General features: G+C 42.3%; 1 protein-coding gene across 3 annotated transcripts in view; it reads left to right on the forward strand.

Annotated features, from left to right (window-relative positions):
* Positions 1–19076, forward strand: part of Nfia (nuclear factor I A) — a 351492-nt gene that overhangs the window by 313415 nt on the left and 19001 nt on the right. For 2 of the 3 annotated variants that reach the window (XM_026407234.2, XM_026407231.2), the window contains one exon: positions 7204–7295. The exons of the other annotated variant lie outside the window; for it this stretch is intronic. In XM_026407234.2, coding sequence (XP_026263019.1) covers positions 7204–7295 — 92 coding nt within the window. The remainder of the gene's footprint in view (positions 1–7203; positions 7296–19076) is intronic. 3 annotated transcript variants of the gene reach the window in all.

Raw genomic sequence — 19076 nt, forward strand, 5'->3', positions numbered from 1 at the left:
ATAGGATTTAGATTAGTCATCAGAAATAAATTGAAATAGAAAGAAACAAAGCTGTATTTTTATCCTCTAAAAATTAATATGAAAACAGAACATTATAGGCAGTCTGAATAGAGTGTGTATGTGAAACCCTCACTGTGAAGTCCCTCCTTATTAATAACAAGGTCAAAGCGTCTCCAGTTTAGAAGTTGCTTTGGTCCCTTCTCTTGGTGTGCATATAATGGCATGAAATGTCTTGTACCTCCCTTTCTCCATTTTACCCCAAATCATGATATATAGCTTAAGTCCCACTTCTCTGAGAATCCTTAATACAGGTAGAGATGCTAGCAGAGTCCAGCCACCTGGCTGAATTGATTCTTCTCAGGATTCTTGTGAACTCCATGCAAATTGTTACCATCTCATGTTAAGTAATGCTAATATATGAAAGTTAGGATTCATTAGCTCTTCAGGAAGGAAGCTTGTGGTATGTGGATCTATAATAATTTACTAGCGATAAGGAGGCTTTAATTCCATGCCCTAAGGCCTGTGTTTCTTTGTTGTTGTCCGGTAACTTGTTTGTAAAGACTAAAGATTTGCAGAGATAATAGAATGAGGTGACTGAGTGCACAGATGTGATCAAAATAATAGAAATTTGATGTGGTTATCTTCTGGATTCCAAACATCTGGAGGAGAACACCACAACCTCCACTCCATCACATGATTTCTGAATCTCTGGGTACTGGTTTGTGTATAAGCCAAAGCTGTGTTTTCAAAAGGCTCCTCAAAGGCTATGCTTTCCCAGGCTTTAGCATGTGTGATTCCCTAGCTATATAATGACATCGATAATGTGAACCCAGGCCTTGTAAGCTAGTCAATACCGACAGAGCTCTTTGAAGGAAAAATGCTCAAGTATTCTCCAGCATTCTTTTGTGACCTTGCAGGAAATAGTGCTGTTCAAGTCCCTAAATGAGTTTGTTTGTAGTGGTTTCCTTCAGAAATTTAGCTAATCTATTTTCTAACAGTTTCTGCACCCCCCCAAAAAAGAACATGACAGTGCAGCTAAAGATTTGGGATACCATTTCAATTAGGTATTTAGTCGTCTCGAAGTCTGAGACTGAAACATGCTCTCCACACATGTTCCCTTCACTGTCAAGTGTCACTGATGAGCATTTAATAAGACTGCAGTTTGGATACACAGGATTCTCTTTAAGTCTGTGTTCCTGAACTTGTTTTGATGACTTTTGACTAGCACATTCCTGGGCGGGGAGCAAAATCTATTTTGAGTGAAATCGAATTTTGGCTAGTTATTTTTGGAGGGTGACCCCCTGTGGGTTTTTGAAGACAGGGAACACATGAAACGTGTGTTGTTGTATAAGATCAGAAGGAGAACGTGGTTAGGAGGGTGTCTGGGTGCTTAGAATCCAAATTTGCTGTCTTTGCTTGCTTTATGAATTATTTCTTCCTCTTAAATACAGCAGGCCTCTTCTCCCTGCTCTTATTTCAAATATTCAGGCCTCTGATATTTATCATCACTCTCTGATAAGAGAATGGATGCTCACTGCTTCCTTGGTGTTAGAATCTTAAATTTTATGGTCCTTAAAATTTTGCCTTCCCTTGCTGTTTGGTGAAACGTAATTCGCAGGTCCCATCTTTCCTTCTTTCCCTAGCCATTGAAGCCCCTTCCCTGCCTTGCTGCCTTACTGGTGCTGCCTCCTCTGTGACCTCCAATTCCTGGGAGCGTGTCAGCCCCTCCTCCCTTACAGCTGTCTCAAAGCCAGCTCCATCTCTTCTACAAAGCCCGTTCTGTTCCTCCTGCTGGCTATCACTTTGCTATCTTTTAACACCTCACAGATTTTGATTTAAGAACCTCACAGATTTTTATTTATATTACTTTGAGACACTCATATTCTCATTTTCTGTACTTGCATCTCCCCAGTAGGCTCTAACATTCTGAGGACAGCAGTGTATCTTAGTCACCTCCGCACCTCGGTAATGCTCAGAGCAGAGGCTGGCGTATGACAAGTGCTGGCATACGGGTCTTTCGGCGAACAAGAGAGAACATGTGAGTGTAGTAACATTTCACTCTGATGCACTTATGGAGTCTGAGGGAATGAAGAAGAGAGTGGCTCACTACTTCCATGGAGTTGGAGTCTTTGATAAAATAAGACAAATTTCTCATTCTTCTTGGCATCAGTGACTAGGCCAGCCCACCAGGGTCTAGGGGACTTCATCACTTCTCCAGTCTGAAGTAAATCCAGACCCTCAGTGCTCACCTGTCTCTTGTATTTCTGCCCAGGTGCCTCTCTCTGCGCCCATACCCCCACCCCACCCTGCTGCCTGTGGCCGAAGTTGCTACCTCCACTCAGCCTCTCAGGGGCAGCCTCTCAGGGGCAGCCTGAGAGAGGACCCATGGAGTGGTCTTCATTCAAAGGGCAACTCTTCTTTTGTTATCCTCTGCATAGAAATCTAGATTTTTCTCTCTTTTCTGCCTGCCTTGGTTCCACATGTTTTAGTGATTGCTAAACGAGACCTTTCAAACTGCCTATTTTCAAAACAAGCAATGCAGACTCCCAGATTCTAGTTTACCAGATTTGGGTGATTTCATTAATAGAAAACATCAATTGACAATGCTACAAATATTTTAATATCTTAATATCTTTTTCTTTAGTCATATTTTTTTTCCAAAAATGAAAAACTGCTAGGCATGTCCATTCACAACACACTGACTGCCAGGCATGGTAGTGCACGCCTGTAATCCCAGTGCCCCAGAAGACTGAGGCAGGAGGATCTCAAATTGAAGGCTAGCCTCAGCAACTTATCAAGACTCTTGTCAAAATATAAGAAAATTAAAAGGACTAGGAATGTATTTCAGTCGTAAATCACTTCCAAGTTCAATCCCTAGTACCCCACCCCCCACCAAATTTGTTTTTGTTAACAAAATGCATTGACCAAGTTTTTAATGACATGACCAGGTATGACTGTTGAGTGAAGACTATTACAGACTCCACACTAATTCATCTGGAAATATTATGATTTCTTTATCCAGATACTTTCCTTATTCCTTCTTTTTTAATCATTTGTTCATTTTAGATATCATGACAGTAGAGTATATTATGGCATATTATTCATACATGGAGTATAACTTATTCTAATTAGGATCCCATTCTTGTGAGTGTACATGGTGTGGAGTTACACTGGCCATGTATTCTATATGAGCATAGGAAATTTACATCCAATTAATTCTACTGTCTTTCCTATTCCCCTGTCTTCACTTCATTCTCTTTATCTAATCCCAACCTTATTCCTTCTTATTCAGACAAAAAAAAAAAAAAAAAAAAAAACAGAAAAAAGAAACCAGCACGATGAGAACAACAACTGGAGTTCTGTTTGGCTAACGGGCAGTCAATGTGTCCACCTGCAGAGTTTTAAGGAACAGTGCTTCAGGGACCTCCCCTACTCTCCCTCTCTACCCCACCATGTCCCTCCCTGGAGACAGATCTCAGTACCCTCAGAGGCCCCGTAGAACTCTTTAGTGCTTATGGAGAATTGTTCTTGAACCATTTCCCCAACTGATCTTCCTGGATTAGCAATACATACAAAAGGGGTAACACAGAAGAGTGTGATTTTTCTGAACATGGTATCAAATTCTAGTTTGGGATTTTTATATTTACTATTGTGCTGAAGGCCAAACTAAGACTCTTGGATAATGTGTAGAACTATATGGGGGGGGGGATGAGAGAATATGATTATATTAGTGCTAATATAAAAGCTGGTAGAATCTTCTTATAGGGATGTTCTTTCATACTGTTAGGAAAATGGGTCATAGGAAATTATAAATGTAGGTAAAATTGCTGCTAAAAATACTTTCTATTTTAGAGGCAGCCAAATAATCAACAATTTGATTTCTTTTTTAAAAATATTTTTTACTTGTCAATGGGCCTTCATTATGTTTGTTTATATGTAGTGCTGAGGATTGAACCAATGCCTCACAAGTGATAGGCAAGCCCTCTACCACTGAGCTGAAACCCCAGCCCAATGATTTGATTTCTAACACTCATGTTTGCCATGAGGACTTTTACAATGAGATTATATGGCCAAACTTATTTCTCTGTTTACTTTACCAAAAAGTTGTCAATTGCCCCTAAATCTCTCCTCCAAAATTCTCAAAAATGTCTACAGACATCTCAAAAAAAAAAGTATGTATATTTTTCAGATCTCATGATTTCTTGCAGCTCTTCCTGCAACATTTGATTATTGCTCTTATAAATAGGGCAAGAATTACAATTAAGAAGGATTTGAAAATGACATACTATCCTAGTAAACACGATTGTAAATAATTAGTTGCTACATTGTCGCCTTTCCTTGATATTATATTCATGTCGGAAGCTCTTAACCATGTATGTAGAATCAGTTCACTAAGGTGTATGTGGTTGTTTTAGTAAAAAGTTTGAATTGAGGTTTTGTTCAATACTGTAACTCCCTAATTCCACAGTTTCTTTGAGAAAATCAGATTCAATTTATGCCATGTCTTTCTGGATCTACATCCTGTTAGAGGTGAGCACCCTGCCTGCTGTCACTATCGTAATGGAAGATGAGTCAGAATTTCTTCCTTCCTTCCCTTGTTTTCCCTATGTCCCTGATTACTCCCAGAAGTTCACTTTCTACAGAGTAAATTTTCCAAGGCATTAATCTATGACTTAGGTACCCAAATTTCCCAGATCTTTGTAGTCGTCATATCCCTGTTTTAAAAAATGCAAATACTGCCACCTCCCTCACCACTGCTCTTTTGTTTTGTTTTGTACCAGGGATTGAACCTAGGAGCACTTAACCACTGAGCCACATCCCCAGCCCTTTTTATTTTTTATTTTGAGACAGGGCTTGTGCTTCAGGCCTTGCTAAGTTGCTAAGGCTGGCTTTGATCTTGCAATCCTCCTGCCTCAGCCTCCCAAGCCACTAGGATCATAGGCATGCACCCAGCCACTGCTGTCTTATTTAATAACCAGAATAACCTTTGGAGTAGCTTTAGTGGTCCTCAAGAGTTAGAGGCTTTCTGGAATGTTCTAAAACCAAGACTGCAAGTTGTGTACCATGATTGAAGAAAGGAAAATACTTACTTAGCATCATCATGATCCTGGGTAGTTAAATTATTTATATGCTGAACTTTCTTTCAAATGATGAAATTGGGGTCAAGAAAAAATAGATAGTGAGGTGCAGTACAAATACCTCTCCAGCTTTAGTAAGCTTACTATGGTCAACAGAGATCTGTCTTCATAAAAGAATGTCCCCACCCCCTCAAATGGTGTGTATGCTGGGATCCATAGGCGTACTCATTTATGATGTCACCAGTGTGGCAAAAATATCACAGGAAATTCTGCTATGCCTAGAGTAAGCAGCCAGCTCAGGCATGCTGTTTGACCAATACCATCCAACTGGGGGCTCCCATTTCAGCATCTGTCATCAATCACTCAGCCTTGGTTCTTCAGCATACCCTGCATTGCTTTTCATACATTTTCATCCTACCTATCTACTCATGTCTGAAAAAGAGCACCTTTTCTCTAACCACTAACAGGTTTGACAGGTCATGTCACCTACTGGCTTCCTCCTCATCTCTCCTTCATCCCCTTTGTGCTCTAGCAGCGGGTGAATACACTAGTGGGAGGTTATGGTCCATCACCTTCAATGTAAAACTTTGCTGATGTTTCTTAAAGTGCATGGAAGCAAAGTCAGGGTCTTTTTAGAGTGTTCTACTGAGCTTTTCAAAAATGAAATTTCCCCCATACCAGTGAGAGAGGGACACCTATAGAATGGCAGAGCTATTTCAACTCTGTTCACACTAGTGTGACATATAGGATAAGATGGGAGGGGCCTCAGTAGATTCACCAAACACCGTACATTTAGATCATGTAATACAAAGTCACTACTAGATAAATCTTCCTAAGACAAATACTGTCGCAACAGAAAGTTTCCTACAGTACACATCAGAGCCCTTATGCTCCTTTGTCCAGTTTAACACCACCACAGCCATGTCCACGTGACCGTCACGGATCTATTTGGATGGCTTAGCTCTTAACAAAGATGACCCATGGAAGTTGGATCACATTTGTGGGAATTTTATCCCTTGATGTGTTTAACAAGGGGAACAAGAAGTATGAGCAGTTTTCTGGGAAACAGAAAATTAAAGTAAGAGAAGCAGATCATGTCAATAAGGACGGAAGTCTGTGTTGTTAGAAAGTCTAAATCCTAGATGTGTGTACTAGCAGTAGTACCAAAAAAATATAGGCCTTTCATAAATATTTGTTAAGAATTCTGGAATTGTTTTAAGCAATCGTCTAGAGATTCTAGACTAGACAAAGCATTCGAAATAAATCCTTGCAGTTTGTGGTATAAAAAGTGAATTACAGGACACCAGAAAATAAAATGTACATTCAGATTTAGGAGCTGAGACACCAAAGCCACTCACTAGAGACACTCTTAAGTATAAACATACCATCCAACAAGAAACTCTCACGTATCCTTTGTGGAAAGGATAGCGGAATGAAGTGTGGCACCTGAGGTCCCTGTGGGCTTTCTTCAGTTATACCAGGTCGGACAGTTTGTGCCTGACAGAAGGCATCTAGGAAGGGAAGACAACCAATGTGAAGATTTTAAGCACATTTTGGGCATCATAAATATTCTAGATACTCCACTGGGCCTATAAGGGCAACTTGGTCCAAATGGTTTTGCACCTTCCTCCTGGAGAACCCACCAGTTCCTCCTATAAGGACTTCTCTTCCGTGTAAAGGCCCAGAACCAGTTAATGACATTCAAGAGTGTAACAGCATGGAAAGAAAGTTTGTAAATGAACTATGTTCCTCCCTTGCCTCCCTAATTTCTTTCTCTCTGTGCTCTAAAGATCAGGGTATCTCCTTCTAACCCCAGAGCTTGTGTTTCATGTAGAAAGAATACCTGGCAAATGTCCTACGTGTTCTAATGCATAGATGGAAGGAGAGAACAGCTCATGCAAGCACTGATTTGACATGGATGAACCCCAGCAGGCATTGGGAGCCAGCCCCCCACCACCCTTTGGACTGTCTAAAATGCCCTCGCTAGCCAGAGCCCTGTGCTAGCTACAGCGTTCGCACATTTCTTGTTAATCAGCTGCCTAGGCTCGAGACTGTGTGTTTTGGTGTTGTTTGTGTGTGCAATCTCGTGCTGCTTCCTGAACGCATGTGTCCCTTCCCTTCACAGCCTACTCGACACCCAGCACCTCCCCCGCAAACCGATTCGTCAGTGTTGGACCACGGGATCCAAGCTTTGTAAATATCCCTCAACAGACACAGGTGGGCCGCTCTCATCTTTTCTGTATGTGGTGCAGCTTGTATTATTCATCAGGTGCATTTTAACTTGTCTTCTGGCACACCGGGCTGCACGTCCCAGCCCCACTTCAGCCCTTCTCCCCGTAACCCCATCCCTCCCAGCCCTCCAGCCATGGTTCCCTGTGTTCTCAGGAATCCTACTAGAAAATGTGCCTGCAGGTTTCACTTGTGGTATTCAGGGTGTACAAGAGGAGGGCGTCAATGCCATGACGGCCCTTGCTATGCAGGGTGAGGTTGCCGGTGCCCCCCCCCCGCCCCCATCAAAGAGTTCATGGCTCTCTAAATGCAAGCAGACAGAAGTGGGCTCTACACATTCTGGTTGCAGAGACATCAGAGTGCATGCTGGAAGTAGGGGGACCAGCCATTCCTCTGTATTCAGTATAGGGTCCCCAGGAACCTGGCAAGCTTTCTAAATGAAAGAGGAGACAGGCTTGATGAGCCATATGAAGTTGCTGGTGTTGGTCCAGAAATCAGCGTTTGGAATAGTGGCTGCTGGCCCTGGGGTGCCGGGAGCGGGGCAGGGAGGACATAGTGTCATTCTGGAGGGAAGCAATTGAGAGAGGCATGTGCATGAGGTCCAGAGTTTGTCTGTCAGTAGACAGGTGTGTTTGGGAGTGGTACTGGTAAAAGTGAAGAATTCTTTTTAAAAAGTTTTGGAATGGCTGCTGTGAATTTGGAAGCAATGGTCATTTTTTAGTTCCAGGACATGTTTGTAGTTTTGTGAAATAGAATTAGATTCAAGTTTTAAAAAGAAGCTACACTGATTTCCTAATTAGAATGTGACCATATATTATCATAGCTGACTCAAGGAAAGTATTGTCTCTGTAAGGCTCTCATGTGGTGTTTGAAATATTATCTGAGCAATTTTGTGCATGCGCCTGGGTATGTGAGCCTCAGATGCCTAATTTGTAACTATTCATCTGTTTGTAAAATTATAGCCAGGTGCTTATGACCATAATAGATTTGCCTTTCTGGGTCCATTTGCTCCCTGTCTATAGGACTTTGGTTTATCGTTGTGTCAACAGAACAGATTCAACTTCATGGCCTCTGAAGCCCTCCTTCCATCTAAGCAGGCCCATGGAAGTATAGCACCAGCCAAAAGGGAGAGCTGGAGGAAGTGGGGGAGGTTAACGCTTGAATTTCCCACCTCTGTTGTTTCTTCTGATACTGGCTTGCACATGGTTTCTGGGATTAAAGTCTCCTATTCGGTTCCTCCCATAAAACTCTTTCAGTTATTTGCTTACTTCCCCAAACCTTCAAATACTCAAATGTTTTCCTGGTGAATTTGAAGTTAAATGTTTACCTTGAAAACTTTAAAATAGAACATACTTTGACTTAGTGCTATTGGCTATGTGTTTTCAAGTGCAGGAGAGGTGAAGAATTGTGGCCAGTGGCTCTCTGTTGGATGAATACTTCCTTTTCTCAGAGCATTAGTGTATTCAGGTTACTTCATTAAAAACCCTAAAAATACAGCTTTGAAATGTCCTGTCTATATTTTACATAGTAACTTTTATATACACTTTGATTCACAGCACTGAAGTAGTATCCTTTGTTCCATTCAATTTATTTCTAATTAAAATGTGGTATATTCCAATATCACTTTGTTTCTCAAATGCCTTATTTAACCCTGAGACTGAGTCTGTGTGATGCTGACCACAAAAATTCAATTCTTAAAAATCCAGATTTTCCACGCATCTGGATGAATGATGTCATAGAGACCCAATATTGGCATCTGGCTGAATTTTTTGGTTTCCGTTAAATATTTGGCTTCAGGAGGACAATAGCTTAAATGCTTCTTACCACAGTGACACCTGCCACATTTGGCTTGAAGAAAGACATTCCCAAATGTCTTATAAGATATTATGCTAACGAAATGGTCATTTTCCCATAGATATAGATACGATACGTCTTGCGGTAAAAATTGTGTGCTCTACATATTTTAATTTTTAAGATGTATTAACACTTTTTTTTAAAAAAGAAACTATTTTCTGGAACTATTTGGTGTTAGATACTTGTGTATAGAGAAATAATAAAATAGTAAATACAAGCCACCTTTCAGAAGGACATTAGTTCCAAGAAGGAACTCTTTTTCACAGGAATTTTTAAAAACAAAATTTGAACATGACCTGCAGATTAGTAATTTCCTAGGCATGCTGTGTTTTTACTGTACTGATACTTTTGTTAGAAGGCACGAAATTTTTATTAATTGAAACACAGGGGAGTTTTCTGGGAAAGCAAAATTTATCTTCCTAACTCTGAAGCAGTAAAAATTGGAGATACTTGAGCTTTCTAAATGCAGAAGAGGTATTCTTCACTTTAGTCCATAAAGAGATGCAAGATAAAATGGCCTTTCTTTCTCCCAAAGACCAGTTCCCAGCGGAGAGCTCTTAAAATGCCTAAAGCGTCATTCTATATAAGACATATTCTATACTGTTTTTTTTTCCCCTATAAGGGGGAACTTAGTGCAGAGACATTGTAAGCAGGCTTTTAGTTAATATTAAGGCATTTCTTAAGAACAAGTGTATTTGATTGTATGTTATATTTACTGATCATTTTCTGTGTACTAAATGTTTTAGGTTCACTATCCAACAAATCTTTATAGCCACCCAATAGGATAGATTACCTCCACTTTATATTTATATATGGAAACCTCTTCTTTAAGAGATTGTTGATTTTCCCAAGGACATAAGTAGCGAAACAAAAATTTTCACCCAGTTTTATCCGACTCCAAGACCTATGCTCTCTGACCACTGTACCACACTGCCTCACAAGCTTGGGAGCACTTTTCCCTGGAGATATTCAAACAGAGACTGACACTCAATTCTCAGGAAAACTACTGGCATGTTCTCTGCTTTTATATCTGAAACCACATCAAAATCTCATTATTAGTATGTATCCAAAAGAATTGAAAGCAATGTTTCAAAGAGATATTTGTACAATCACATTTTTTGCAACATTATTCACAGTATCGAAAAGATAAAATCAACCTAAGTGTTCCATCAACAGATGAATGGATAATTAAAATATGGTTTATATATGACATGGAATAATATTCATTCTTAAAAAGGAAGGAAATACTGACATATGCCACAAGGTGGATGAATCTTGAAGACATTTATTTCATTTACAATAGAAATAAACCAGTCTCAAAAAGATACATGCTAGGGGCTGGGGACATAGCTCAGTTGGCAGAATGCTTGCTTCCCATGCACAAGGACCTGGGTTCAATCCCCAGTCACACAAAGAAAAGAAAAAGATATGTGCTCTATGGTCTTACTTACCCGAGGTACTTCAAGTGGTCAGCTAATAGATACAGTGAGTATAGTGGTAGTTGCTAGTGGCTGAGGGGTGGGTGAATGGGGAGTTAGCATTTGAAGGTTGGGGTTTGCATTTTATGAGATAAGATGGCAATGGCTGCATTGCAGTGTGAAAGTGACCCAAACCACTAAACCACACACGTAAAAATGGTCTCGATGGTAAAGTTTGGATATATTTCACCACCATTTTTAAAAAGTAATGATTAGATCAATTCTAAAGGTCCCCCTACCTCTAAAGAGTCTGAAGTAATGCAAAACATTTGATGACTGAGAAAAGTGCAAATTCTCACACCTGGCACAGAGTGGCTACTCTGCACACATCAACTGAATCTTAACGATTTACAAGAAAGTTTAAAAATGGTGAGTTTTTCTTATTACAGTCCTGAAACATGTTAATTCTGGAAAATACAGATGAGAAAAATAATAAAAATCACCTGTAGTCCTACTGTTAGCATTTCTATATAAATCCATTCTAACCCTTTCTATGCATACAAATAATATTGCAAAAATGAGATCCTAGTATATACACTGTTCGGTAGCCTGCTGTTTCTTCCCCTTAACAATATATTATGGCCTTCTTTCCATGTAAATTGGAAAAATTGAATATTGGCTTTTATTGCACCTATTCATCATCTGTAATGATTGGTGGGGAAAGATAACATGGATAATTGAAAGCCATTTTTTCTCCTCCTTCTCTTGCAGTTTATTTTTTTCTCCAGAGAATTCCTCCCTCACTGGGGCAGCGTCACCTGCCCTCGCTTTGCCTTGAGCTGCGTTCCTGTCACACTGCTGCCAGTGGCACTGCTCATCTTACCCTGGCCTTGGCTGGGGTGGGGCGTCCCGGGCAAGGCCTCTGTCCCATTTGTTGCCTGGCTTGTTGGCCACCTCTGCTCTTTAACTGCCTTTCACCTTCCTCCTCCACCTCCATGTTGAAGCTCCTCACCAACAGGACAGGCAGCTACCTCCCTCCCTGCAGCCTTCCAAGCACCACCAATCCTGAGAAACCGACCGTTTTCTCCATGACGGTTGATACTAACACCACAAAGAGTATGGCCATGAAAGTGTTTCTATAACTTTGGACACTATTAATACACCCTGCCTTGTCCACCAAGGGATCAGGTGCAATAACAGAGAACACGCCATGGTCTCAAACAGAAAGCCAGTGGCCATTCCCATTGCATCCCATAATATAATCTGATCTCTGAAAACAAGAGCCATTAAGAAGAGACATTTTTTATTTAGAGAAAAAAAATGTTAGGATTTCATCATCAGGTAATAAACAGAAATACCTGTTCCCACACAGGAGGACCAACCAAAGAACTCATTTTGATTCAGGTTCTACTTTAATCAGAATGCTCAAATAAAATGCTTAACCTGCAGAACTCCAATGAAGACTAATTCTTTAAAATGAAAAATGAGTGCAAACAATATTAAAAACAGGCATTTCCTCCCTAACACCCAAATCTATCACTGTTCTGCATCAACAGAATTGTGGTATCTGAAATGCTATTTAAAACCAAATTACCATTTGGGCTATTAGAAGAATCGCTCCGTGTGGCATGGGCCTGATTTGTTGACAAAAAGGCACAGGTGCTGTAACCTTTGCTTAATAAATCATGTAGCCGCCTGACTCACCAGTCCTGTGACTGCCTTTGCCTCCTGAAATTTACAAATGTATGAACAACCTCACACTTCAGTGTCCTGGGAATCCACTGATCTGAGAGGTCCCCTCAGCGCTAAATTATGCAGGTAGCAGCCTTTTGCTTTGCCCGTTGCTCCTAGCACCCATCATACCACCTTGTACAGAGGTACCCAAGGAATGTGAGGAGGTGGAGAGGTGAAGTTCATCTCCTTCTGTTGCCATTCCGTGTGCCATGTTTCCCCAAACCTGAAACCTAAGCTAGGGAGATCTGCAGAACTCTTCCGGGAACTCCTTTCTTTAATCACCTAATGTTTATTCATTGCTTACTGTGTCCCCAACACCTACAAAATGCAGGGAATCACAACTCCCCTCAAGTTGTGCAGAGCCTAGTGAAGGAAACAGATGTAAAGAAACCACAGTACTGACAACACTGTTAATTGTACAGTGTGATACCAACACTACAGGGATTTGCCCAAGAGGCTTTCCAAAGAACAGAAAGGGCAAAAGAGCTCAGAGAGCTTTTTCTGCCCCTAAGTTTGGTCTGCTGATATGGTTCTTGTCCATTATATCTTTTAAATCCCCTGCTTTTAATTCTTGCCATTCAGTCATGAAACTTTAGTCCAGGCTAAGAAAAGAAATAAGTTCAATGTGTCTTCTCTGGACCAAGCAGATAAAACTAGAATCCTTTTCTACTGCAGACATTTCAGCCAGGAACTCTCTCACCCCTCTTTTGCAAGAAAGGCCCCATGGGTGCCACATCCTCACCCACCACACCATGCTCACCTGAGATCACGTCTCAGCTGAAGCCTCTGCGTCTCCCACCCTCCCTAAGCCCGCTTCCTGTGGGAGGTTAGGTACCACCACACAGAACTGCAAGGATCAGCTGGACAAAACCAAGAAACTCAGATTTCCTTAGAGAGAGAGAGGGGAAAAAAAAGTGTCTCTCTTCCCCATGCAGCCCCACCATCTAGTTAGAATTGAATTTGTTCATTTCAGTTACAAGCCCACACAGCTGAAAGATCCTCCAGGACTGGAGAGGAGGAGCAGATACAATTCCATTTGCTCTTAACTGTGAGAAAATTTGAAACCTTAGTGGCCAAGTTGGTATTCTGTACTAAGTGTCCATGTGTACCAGGTTCCATGCCCATGCCCGTGCTCATTTTACAGATAAGGAAACTTTTAAGTTCTGGAAAAGTGAATTAGTCCCATGATAACCAAGGTCACTGAGATTCGAAACAGTCTGTCTCCAAAACTCTCTTTCCCAAATACCCATCTGCGTCCTTCTTGTTTACTGTGAAAGATGACTGACCGTTTTTCTCTTTAAGATGGTCTGAGATAGACAGCAACTCAGGAGGCTGAGGTAGGTGGATCCCAAGTTCCAGCAACCAAATTTTTAAAAGGGCTAGGGGTGTGGCTCAGTGGTAGAGTACCTCTGGGTTTCATCACCAATACCAAAAACAAACAAACAAAAAGAGATGGTCTGAGAATGACTCTTCCATCGAGGAATCCGGCCATTGAAATTAGGCCCAATACTCCCTGCATCCAGTGGCAATGATACTGAACTTGATTTTTTTTTTTAAGAGCTGCCTCAGTTTCCTATCAGTCCATACATCTGTCAAATCAAGGCTGAACTTATCCTCTCATCTTGCTTGGGAAAAAGACCTTTGCTAATGACATTAGTCTGCATCTGTGAGAACAGCTCGCCTCTGTCCGAGACCAAATAGCACAGCTACTAAGAACACGGGATTTATTTTCAGATCTTGATAGAGGGTTTATTCCATGACTTCCATGACTTAGAAACAGGATAATGTGTATTTTATTTTTGTTGTTGTCATTGATGGTGGTGTTTTGGTTTGTTTTTTGTTGTTGTTTTGTTTTGTTTCTTGGTAATTTAAATTTTCTAGTCTAGTTTCTTAACTGTGAAACAGTGTTCAATAAATACACAATTATTACACATACACACATACATACACACCTCATATGATTGTTTTGAGACTTAAATTCTGTTAGTATAGAAAAAAGTAAATACTTAGTACCTGTTAAACATTCAGTGAATGATAGTTTCTTCTTCTTTTTTTCAAATTTTTTTTTTCTGTGTGTCTGTGTGTGTGGTGAACCCAGGGCTTCACATGTGCTAGTTTCAATTATTATATTGAGTAGATATTTTCTGGATCACAGAATATTTTCTCATTTGGCCTTAATGGGTAGAAATATTATTGTTATCCCCATCATGCAGGGAGAGGGTGGGGGAAGCAAAGTTGAAAGAGGAAACATGACTTCCACAGACCGCATAGCCATGGGGTGGTAGAGCCAGAACACAAACCCACTTCTGGTTTCTGATTCCATGTGTCCTGTCAGAAAAGGACTTCTGTGAGCTTTCCAGCACATCATGGGCAGAACCTACTTACTGTCTAAAGCAACCCCCTAGCAAATGAGGTCAAAACCTCTCAAGTTCTTAACCCTGTGAATTGTCCCTTTGAGTGTTTGCATTGAAGATACCCCAAACACCTGGTGAAGTTGGGCACATCTGTCTTTCCGTACTGACAGCAGCCAAGGGCAACACTTCTCCCCTTAAGATCAATGCACCCCAAGGAAGAAGAGTCTTCCCAAGGGGGTTGGCATCTCTGGGAGTGGTAAGGACTGGCCAGAAGTGCCCCCAGAATCTGACGGGAAAGGGAACTTCTGTGGAGGTGGTGCCTGGTTATCATTGTTGTTGAATAGTGAGCCACACTGGGCAGGGATGAGCTGCTCATGCAGTCTGCTTCCCTCGCTCCTGCTACTGCCCGAGGAGTGAAGCCTACAGCTTCCCCGTCTCCCACACCGACCTGAGTGCTGCACACACTCTCTTCACATGCCCCCGTGGCTGACTCACTGGCAAGCTAGGAGACACTCTTAAAATAAGACTTTTCAATAAACAGAACCTTTGTTTTTCAAGTTTTAATTTGGCAGCAATGTTCTAGACATGCTAGGCAAGTGTTCTCCCGTGGAGCTACACCCCAGCCCCTCTCTCTCAGTTCTTCTGTAATCCTGTTACCTTTGAACATAGGCTTTGGTTTGGTTTTTAGCCTTTTTGTTTATAATCCAAAAAAAGAAGAAGAAGAAGGGGAAACCTCTTAGCTAAAGCAAATTGATGATGGGTGTAAGAATTAAGGGACCTACTGTGGGATCTGGCCAATCAGCTGGTCCTGGGATTATGGATGGTGGGGCAGGTAGAGAAAATGAAGTTGGGGAAAGGTAGAAGAAAGAAGCTGTGGGTCTTGCAGAGATCTGACAGGAGTTAGATCAGAGTGTGATGACAGCCTTGCGGGGAACTCAGAGAAACGTAGTATTGACTGCAGGGTCCCCCATTCAGGTTTCTAACCTTCCGATCATCTTGATGATGATGCTTCTGATGTGTGGAAGTTTCAGGAGCATAAGGGAAATGTGCTTGATGCTCACAGTCTGATTTCTTTGGGGGACCAGGGGAAGAAGTCATTTTGAGGGGAATAGGGGAAAAGGGAATTGTGGAATAGGGTAGACCTGTTTTCACATCCTCACATTGCCATTTGTCTGAGTGATCTTCTGTACATTCTCCTTTAAAATTCAGCTTCCTCGTCTATGAAATGAAGGCAATAATAGCATTTAACTCCTAGGAGAAAAACCAATTAAGGATGGCTTAAACCAATCAGGTTATTTTTCCAACATAATAAGAAATCTGTGAGTGCTGATTGGCACTGTTTCAGCTGCTACAGGATGCCAGCAGGAACCCACGCTCTTACTAACATTCTGCTCTATCATCCTTAGCATGTTATCTTTTCATTCACAGGCTTGGTTCCTCTGATTGCAAAATGGCTGCTGCAGCACCAGACCTCATACCCATATCATACCCCATTATTCCTCTAATATCAAGAAAAAGGCCCTCCTCTACTCCACCTCAGTAACCTGCTAACAAAATTCTACTTAGGTCTCATTGGCAAAAAAAAAAAAAAAAAAAAAAGATCAAATTTTAATTGTTAGCTACAAAGGATTTGGAGAAAGCAGCACAAGTTTATTTTGATTGACTTAAATCATGACCCATTTACCCAATATTGGTCACACTTTCCTCCCTAAACAACATCTTGCCCAGGAAGAAGGGGCAATAGATAATGAGCAGGCTAACAGTGTCTGCCATGTCCCTTTTTTCCACCCACTGGTGAGTTCCATGCACGTTTCAATGTCCATAAACGCACTTGACCTTTCTCTCTGAATTCTTGTCTTCCCATGGTGCCTGTCCTCCACATGCTCACCATGTCTAGGTGATGTAGGCTTGTGTGGGTGAGACGTAGTGTCACCTCTTTTCAGCCTTGTTTGCAGTCTAGATGGGGGCACAGTTGCTGGGCTGCTGTGCACACAGATTCCAGGAGAGGGGGTTGGGTCAACATGGGTGCTGGGAAGGCCGCGTTGGAGAACTGAGGCTCTGTGACGGAGCGCACTGTGAAAGGGCGCCCTCTGCGCGCCCTCCTGGTGCCGATCCGACAGTCAGCCACGGGTTCTGGGGTTCTTTTCTTTGACTTGGAACCAGATGCTTCCTTTGCAAAAGAAAAGAGGCTGGTGTTGCTGAGCTGGAGTCAGTGGAGTCAGAGGACAGGAGCCGCCTGGCCTGAGGGTGCAGTGAGCACAGGTGGCCTTCTCTTGCCCTGGAGTCCTTGCTTGTGAACCCCGGGCCTAAGCAACCGGCTTTACCGAAGGTCCCCTGCTCTAAAGGACAGATTGTTTATATTTATGAAAGGCTCAGCCTCGGGGGTCCCTTTGGACACAGGCTTCCCAGGGCTTCTGATGAGCCTAAGACCCTGAAGGTCCCAGGGACACACACAGGGTCAAGGCCAGGGCCTGTTGTCTAAAATTAGATTCGGGGATGACCTCCTGTGATTTCTCGGTGACCCTCGATGTCCCCTTTTCTCCTGCCCTCCTGTTTACTGTCCTGGTTGTTGACTGGGGATGTAGGCACATTTTTTGATCGTTGGCCTCTCTGTTTGGGAAACACCTTTTGCCTTCCAGTGGGGTTCACTTAACATACACTTCACAGAACACTTCTCCCCAAAAAATATTTGCATAAGGATTTCTCCCAAGGTCTCACAGTGCTTCCTTAGAGCAGAGATGAAATAACTTAACACTCCTAATTGGTTCTCACTTTCCCGGAGCAGTGCACATTAACTGATGAATCACCAGAGCTCGTGAAAGTGGCTGGCTGCCTGCGTAAAGCCGGGACCTGGGTTAACACAGGCCGTCCCAACCCTGTGTTCCTTGCCCTCACGCCCTGCCTCCTCCCCAGAGTCTGGATGTGCCACGATGCAATGAGGTCAATCTCAGGCCCTCACAGTGCTGTCCTTCAAGGCCGACATAGGCTTCCCTCCCCAGTGGCCTTCCACAGTTGAGGGAAATTTAAAACCAGTTCTGTGGCCCACAGCATCTGCCCCTGTCATCACAGTCCCCCTTCCACTTGCACTGACCCTGGCTGTGCTTATATGTGTTATGGGGAAGGAATGGGACTAGGGAATGGAAGGACCATTCCTTGGAGAGGTCTAGTAAGGGAACTGGCCGTGATAGGGGCCTGTCATCTTGATCACGTGGGAAAAGCACTGGGGTTAGAAGTCAGAATACCAGATTCCTAGCTCATCTTGTCCACTTGCTAGCTTTGTGATTGATCTTAGGAAGGAGGAAGAAGCCAGAATTTATTAAGCACCTTCTATATTCCTAGCGCCTCACTAAGCTGGAAGGGGAATCATAGATGTGTTTAATCCACTCCCTCCATACATAGCTCACAGGCTTCTAGAGAGAAAAGCAAACAAGTACAGTGAGGGCAATAAGGGAGACCATTGAAACGGGTGTAATCTATATGTGGGTGAGAAGAGTAGCTCATTAACTGGGGAGAACCCTAAGATGGTTAAGGTGTCTTCACATATGGAGATCCCGCTGTGCCCTGCACCTGTCCTTGGCTCCCACAGAATAAAGTCCACGTGCTTCACCACTGAATACAGGCCTGCACATATTCATGGGTGCACCCTGGTCTAACCTTCAGACCCACCACTCAACGTCTGTTGCCATTTTTTAAAACACTGACAAGCACACGGAGCAGAGAAGAGTTCTGCAAATGTTCCTTTGCAGGTGAAGACATCTTAACCTGGCACGGTGTTACACTTACCAGAGGTAGGATTTCACAGGGTGTAGAAGCAGTAAAGGTGTGTGGTCACGAAGTCCTGGGTGGTATGACCCAGTGGAGAAATTATAGGCTTTCAGGCAAGGCACATCCAAATTTGAAAAAACTGGAGGTCATTTGGACCCTTTCTGAACCTCAGATGTCACATTTCTAAAATTATAAATTAACTTCTGCATTCCACTTAGAGTTGTGTAAAGGTTCAATCGAGTTTAAGTGAAGCCCCAGCACCCTGTACGAGTATGTGGGATGCCATTGCGTGCTGCTGATTCATTTCTCCTCAAATCAAACTTATGTGAGCACTGGAGATAAGATAGAGGTGCTTCCTTCATCTTCAAGACAAGGGTCCTATGACTGGGGGAGAAGAAACTGGGGACTGTTCATCTGAAAAGGACACCCCCTTCTTTTTTTAATATTTATTTTTTAGGTTTTTTTTAGGTGGACATAATATCTTTATTTTATTTTTATATGGTGTTGAGGATCGAACCCAGTGCCTCGAGCATGCCAGGCCAGCACGCTACCACTTGAGCCACAACCCCAGCCCCTCCCCCAAACAATCCCTTCTTGAGCTGAGCCTCCTCTTGCTGCATCCCCCACGTCTGTTTTCCATACGT

This window comes from Urocitellus parryii, chromosome 11, assembly GCF_045843805.1.
Source record: "Urocitellus parryii isolate mUroPar1 chromosome 11, mUroPar1.hap1, whole genome shotgun sequence".
NCBI lineage: Eukaryota > Metazoa > Chordata > Mammalia > Rodentia > Sciuridae > Urocitellus > Urocitellus parryii.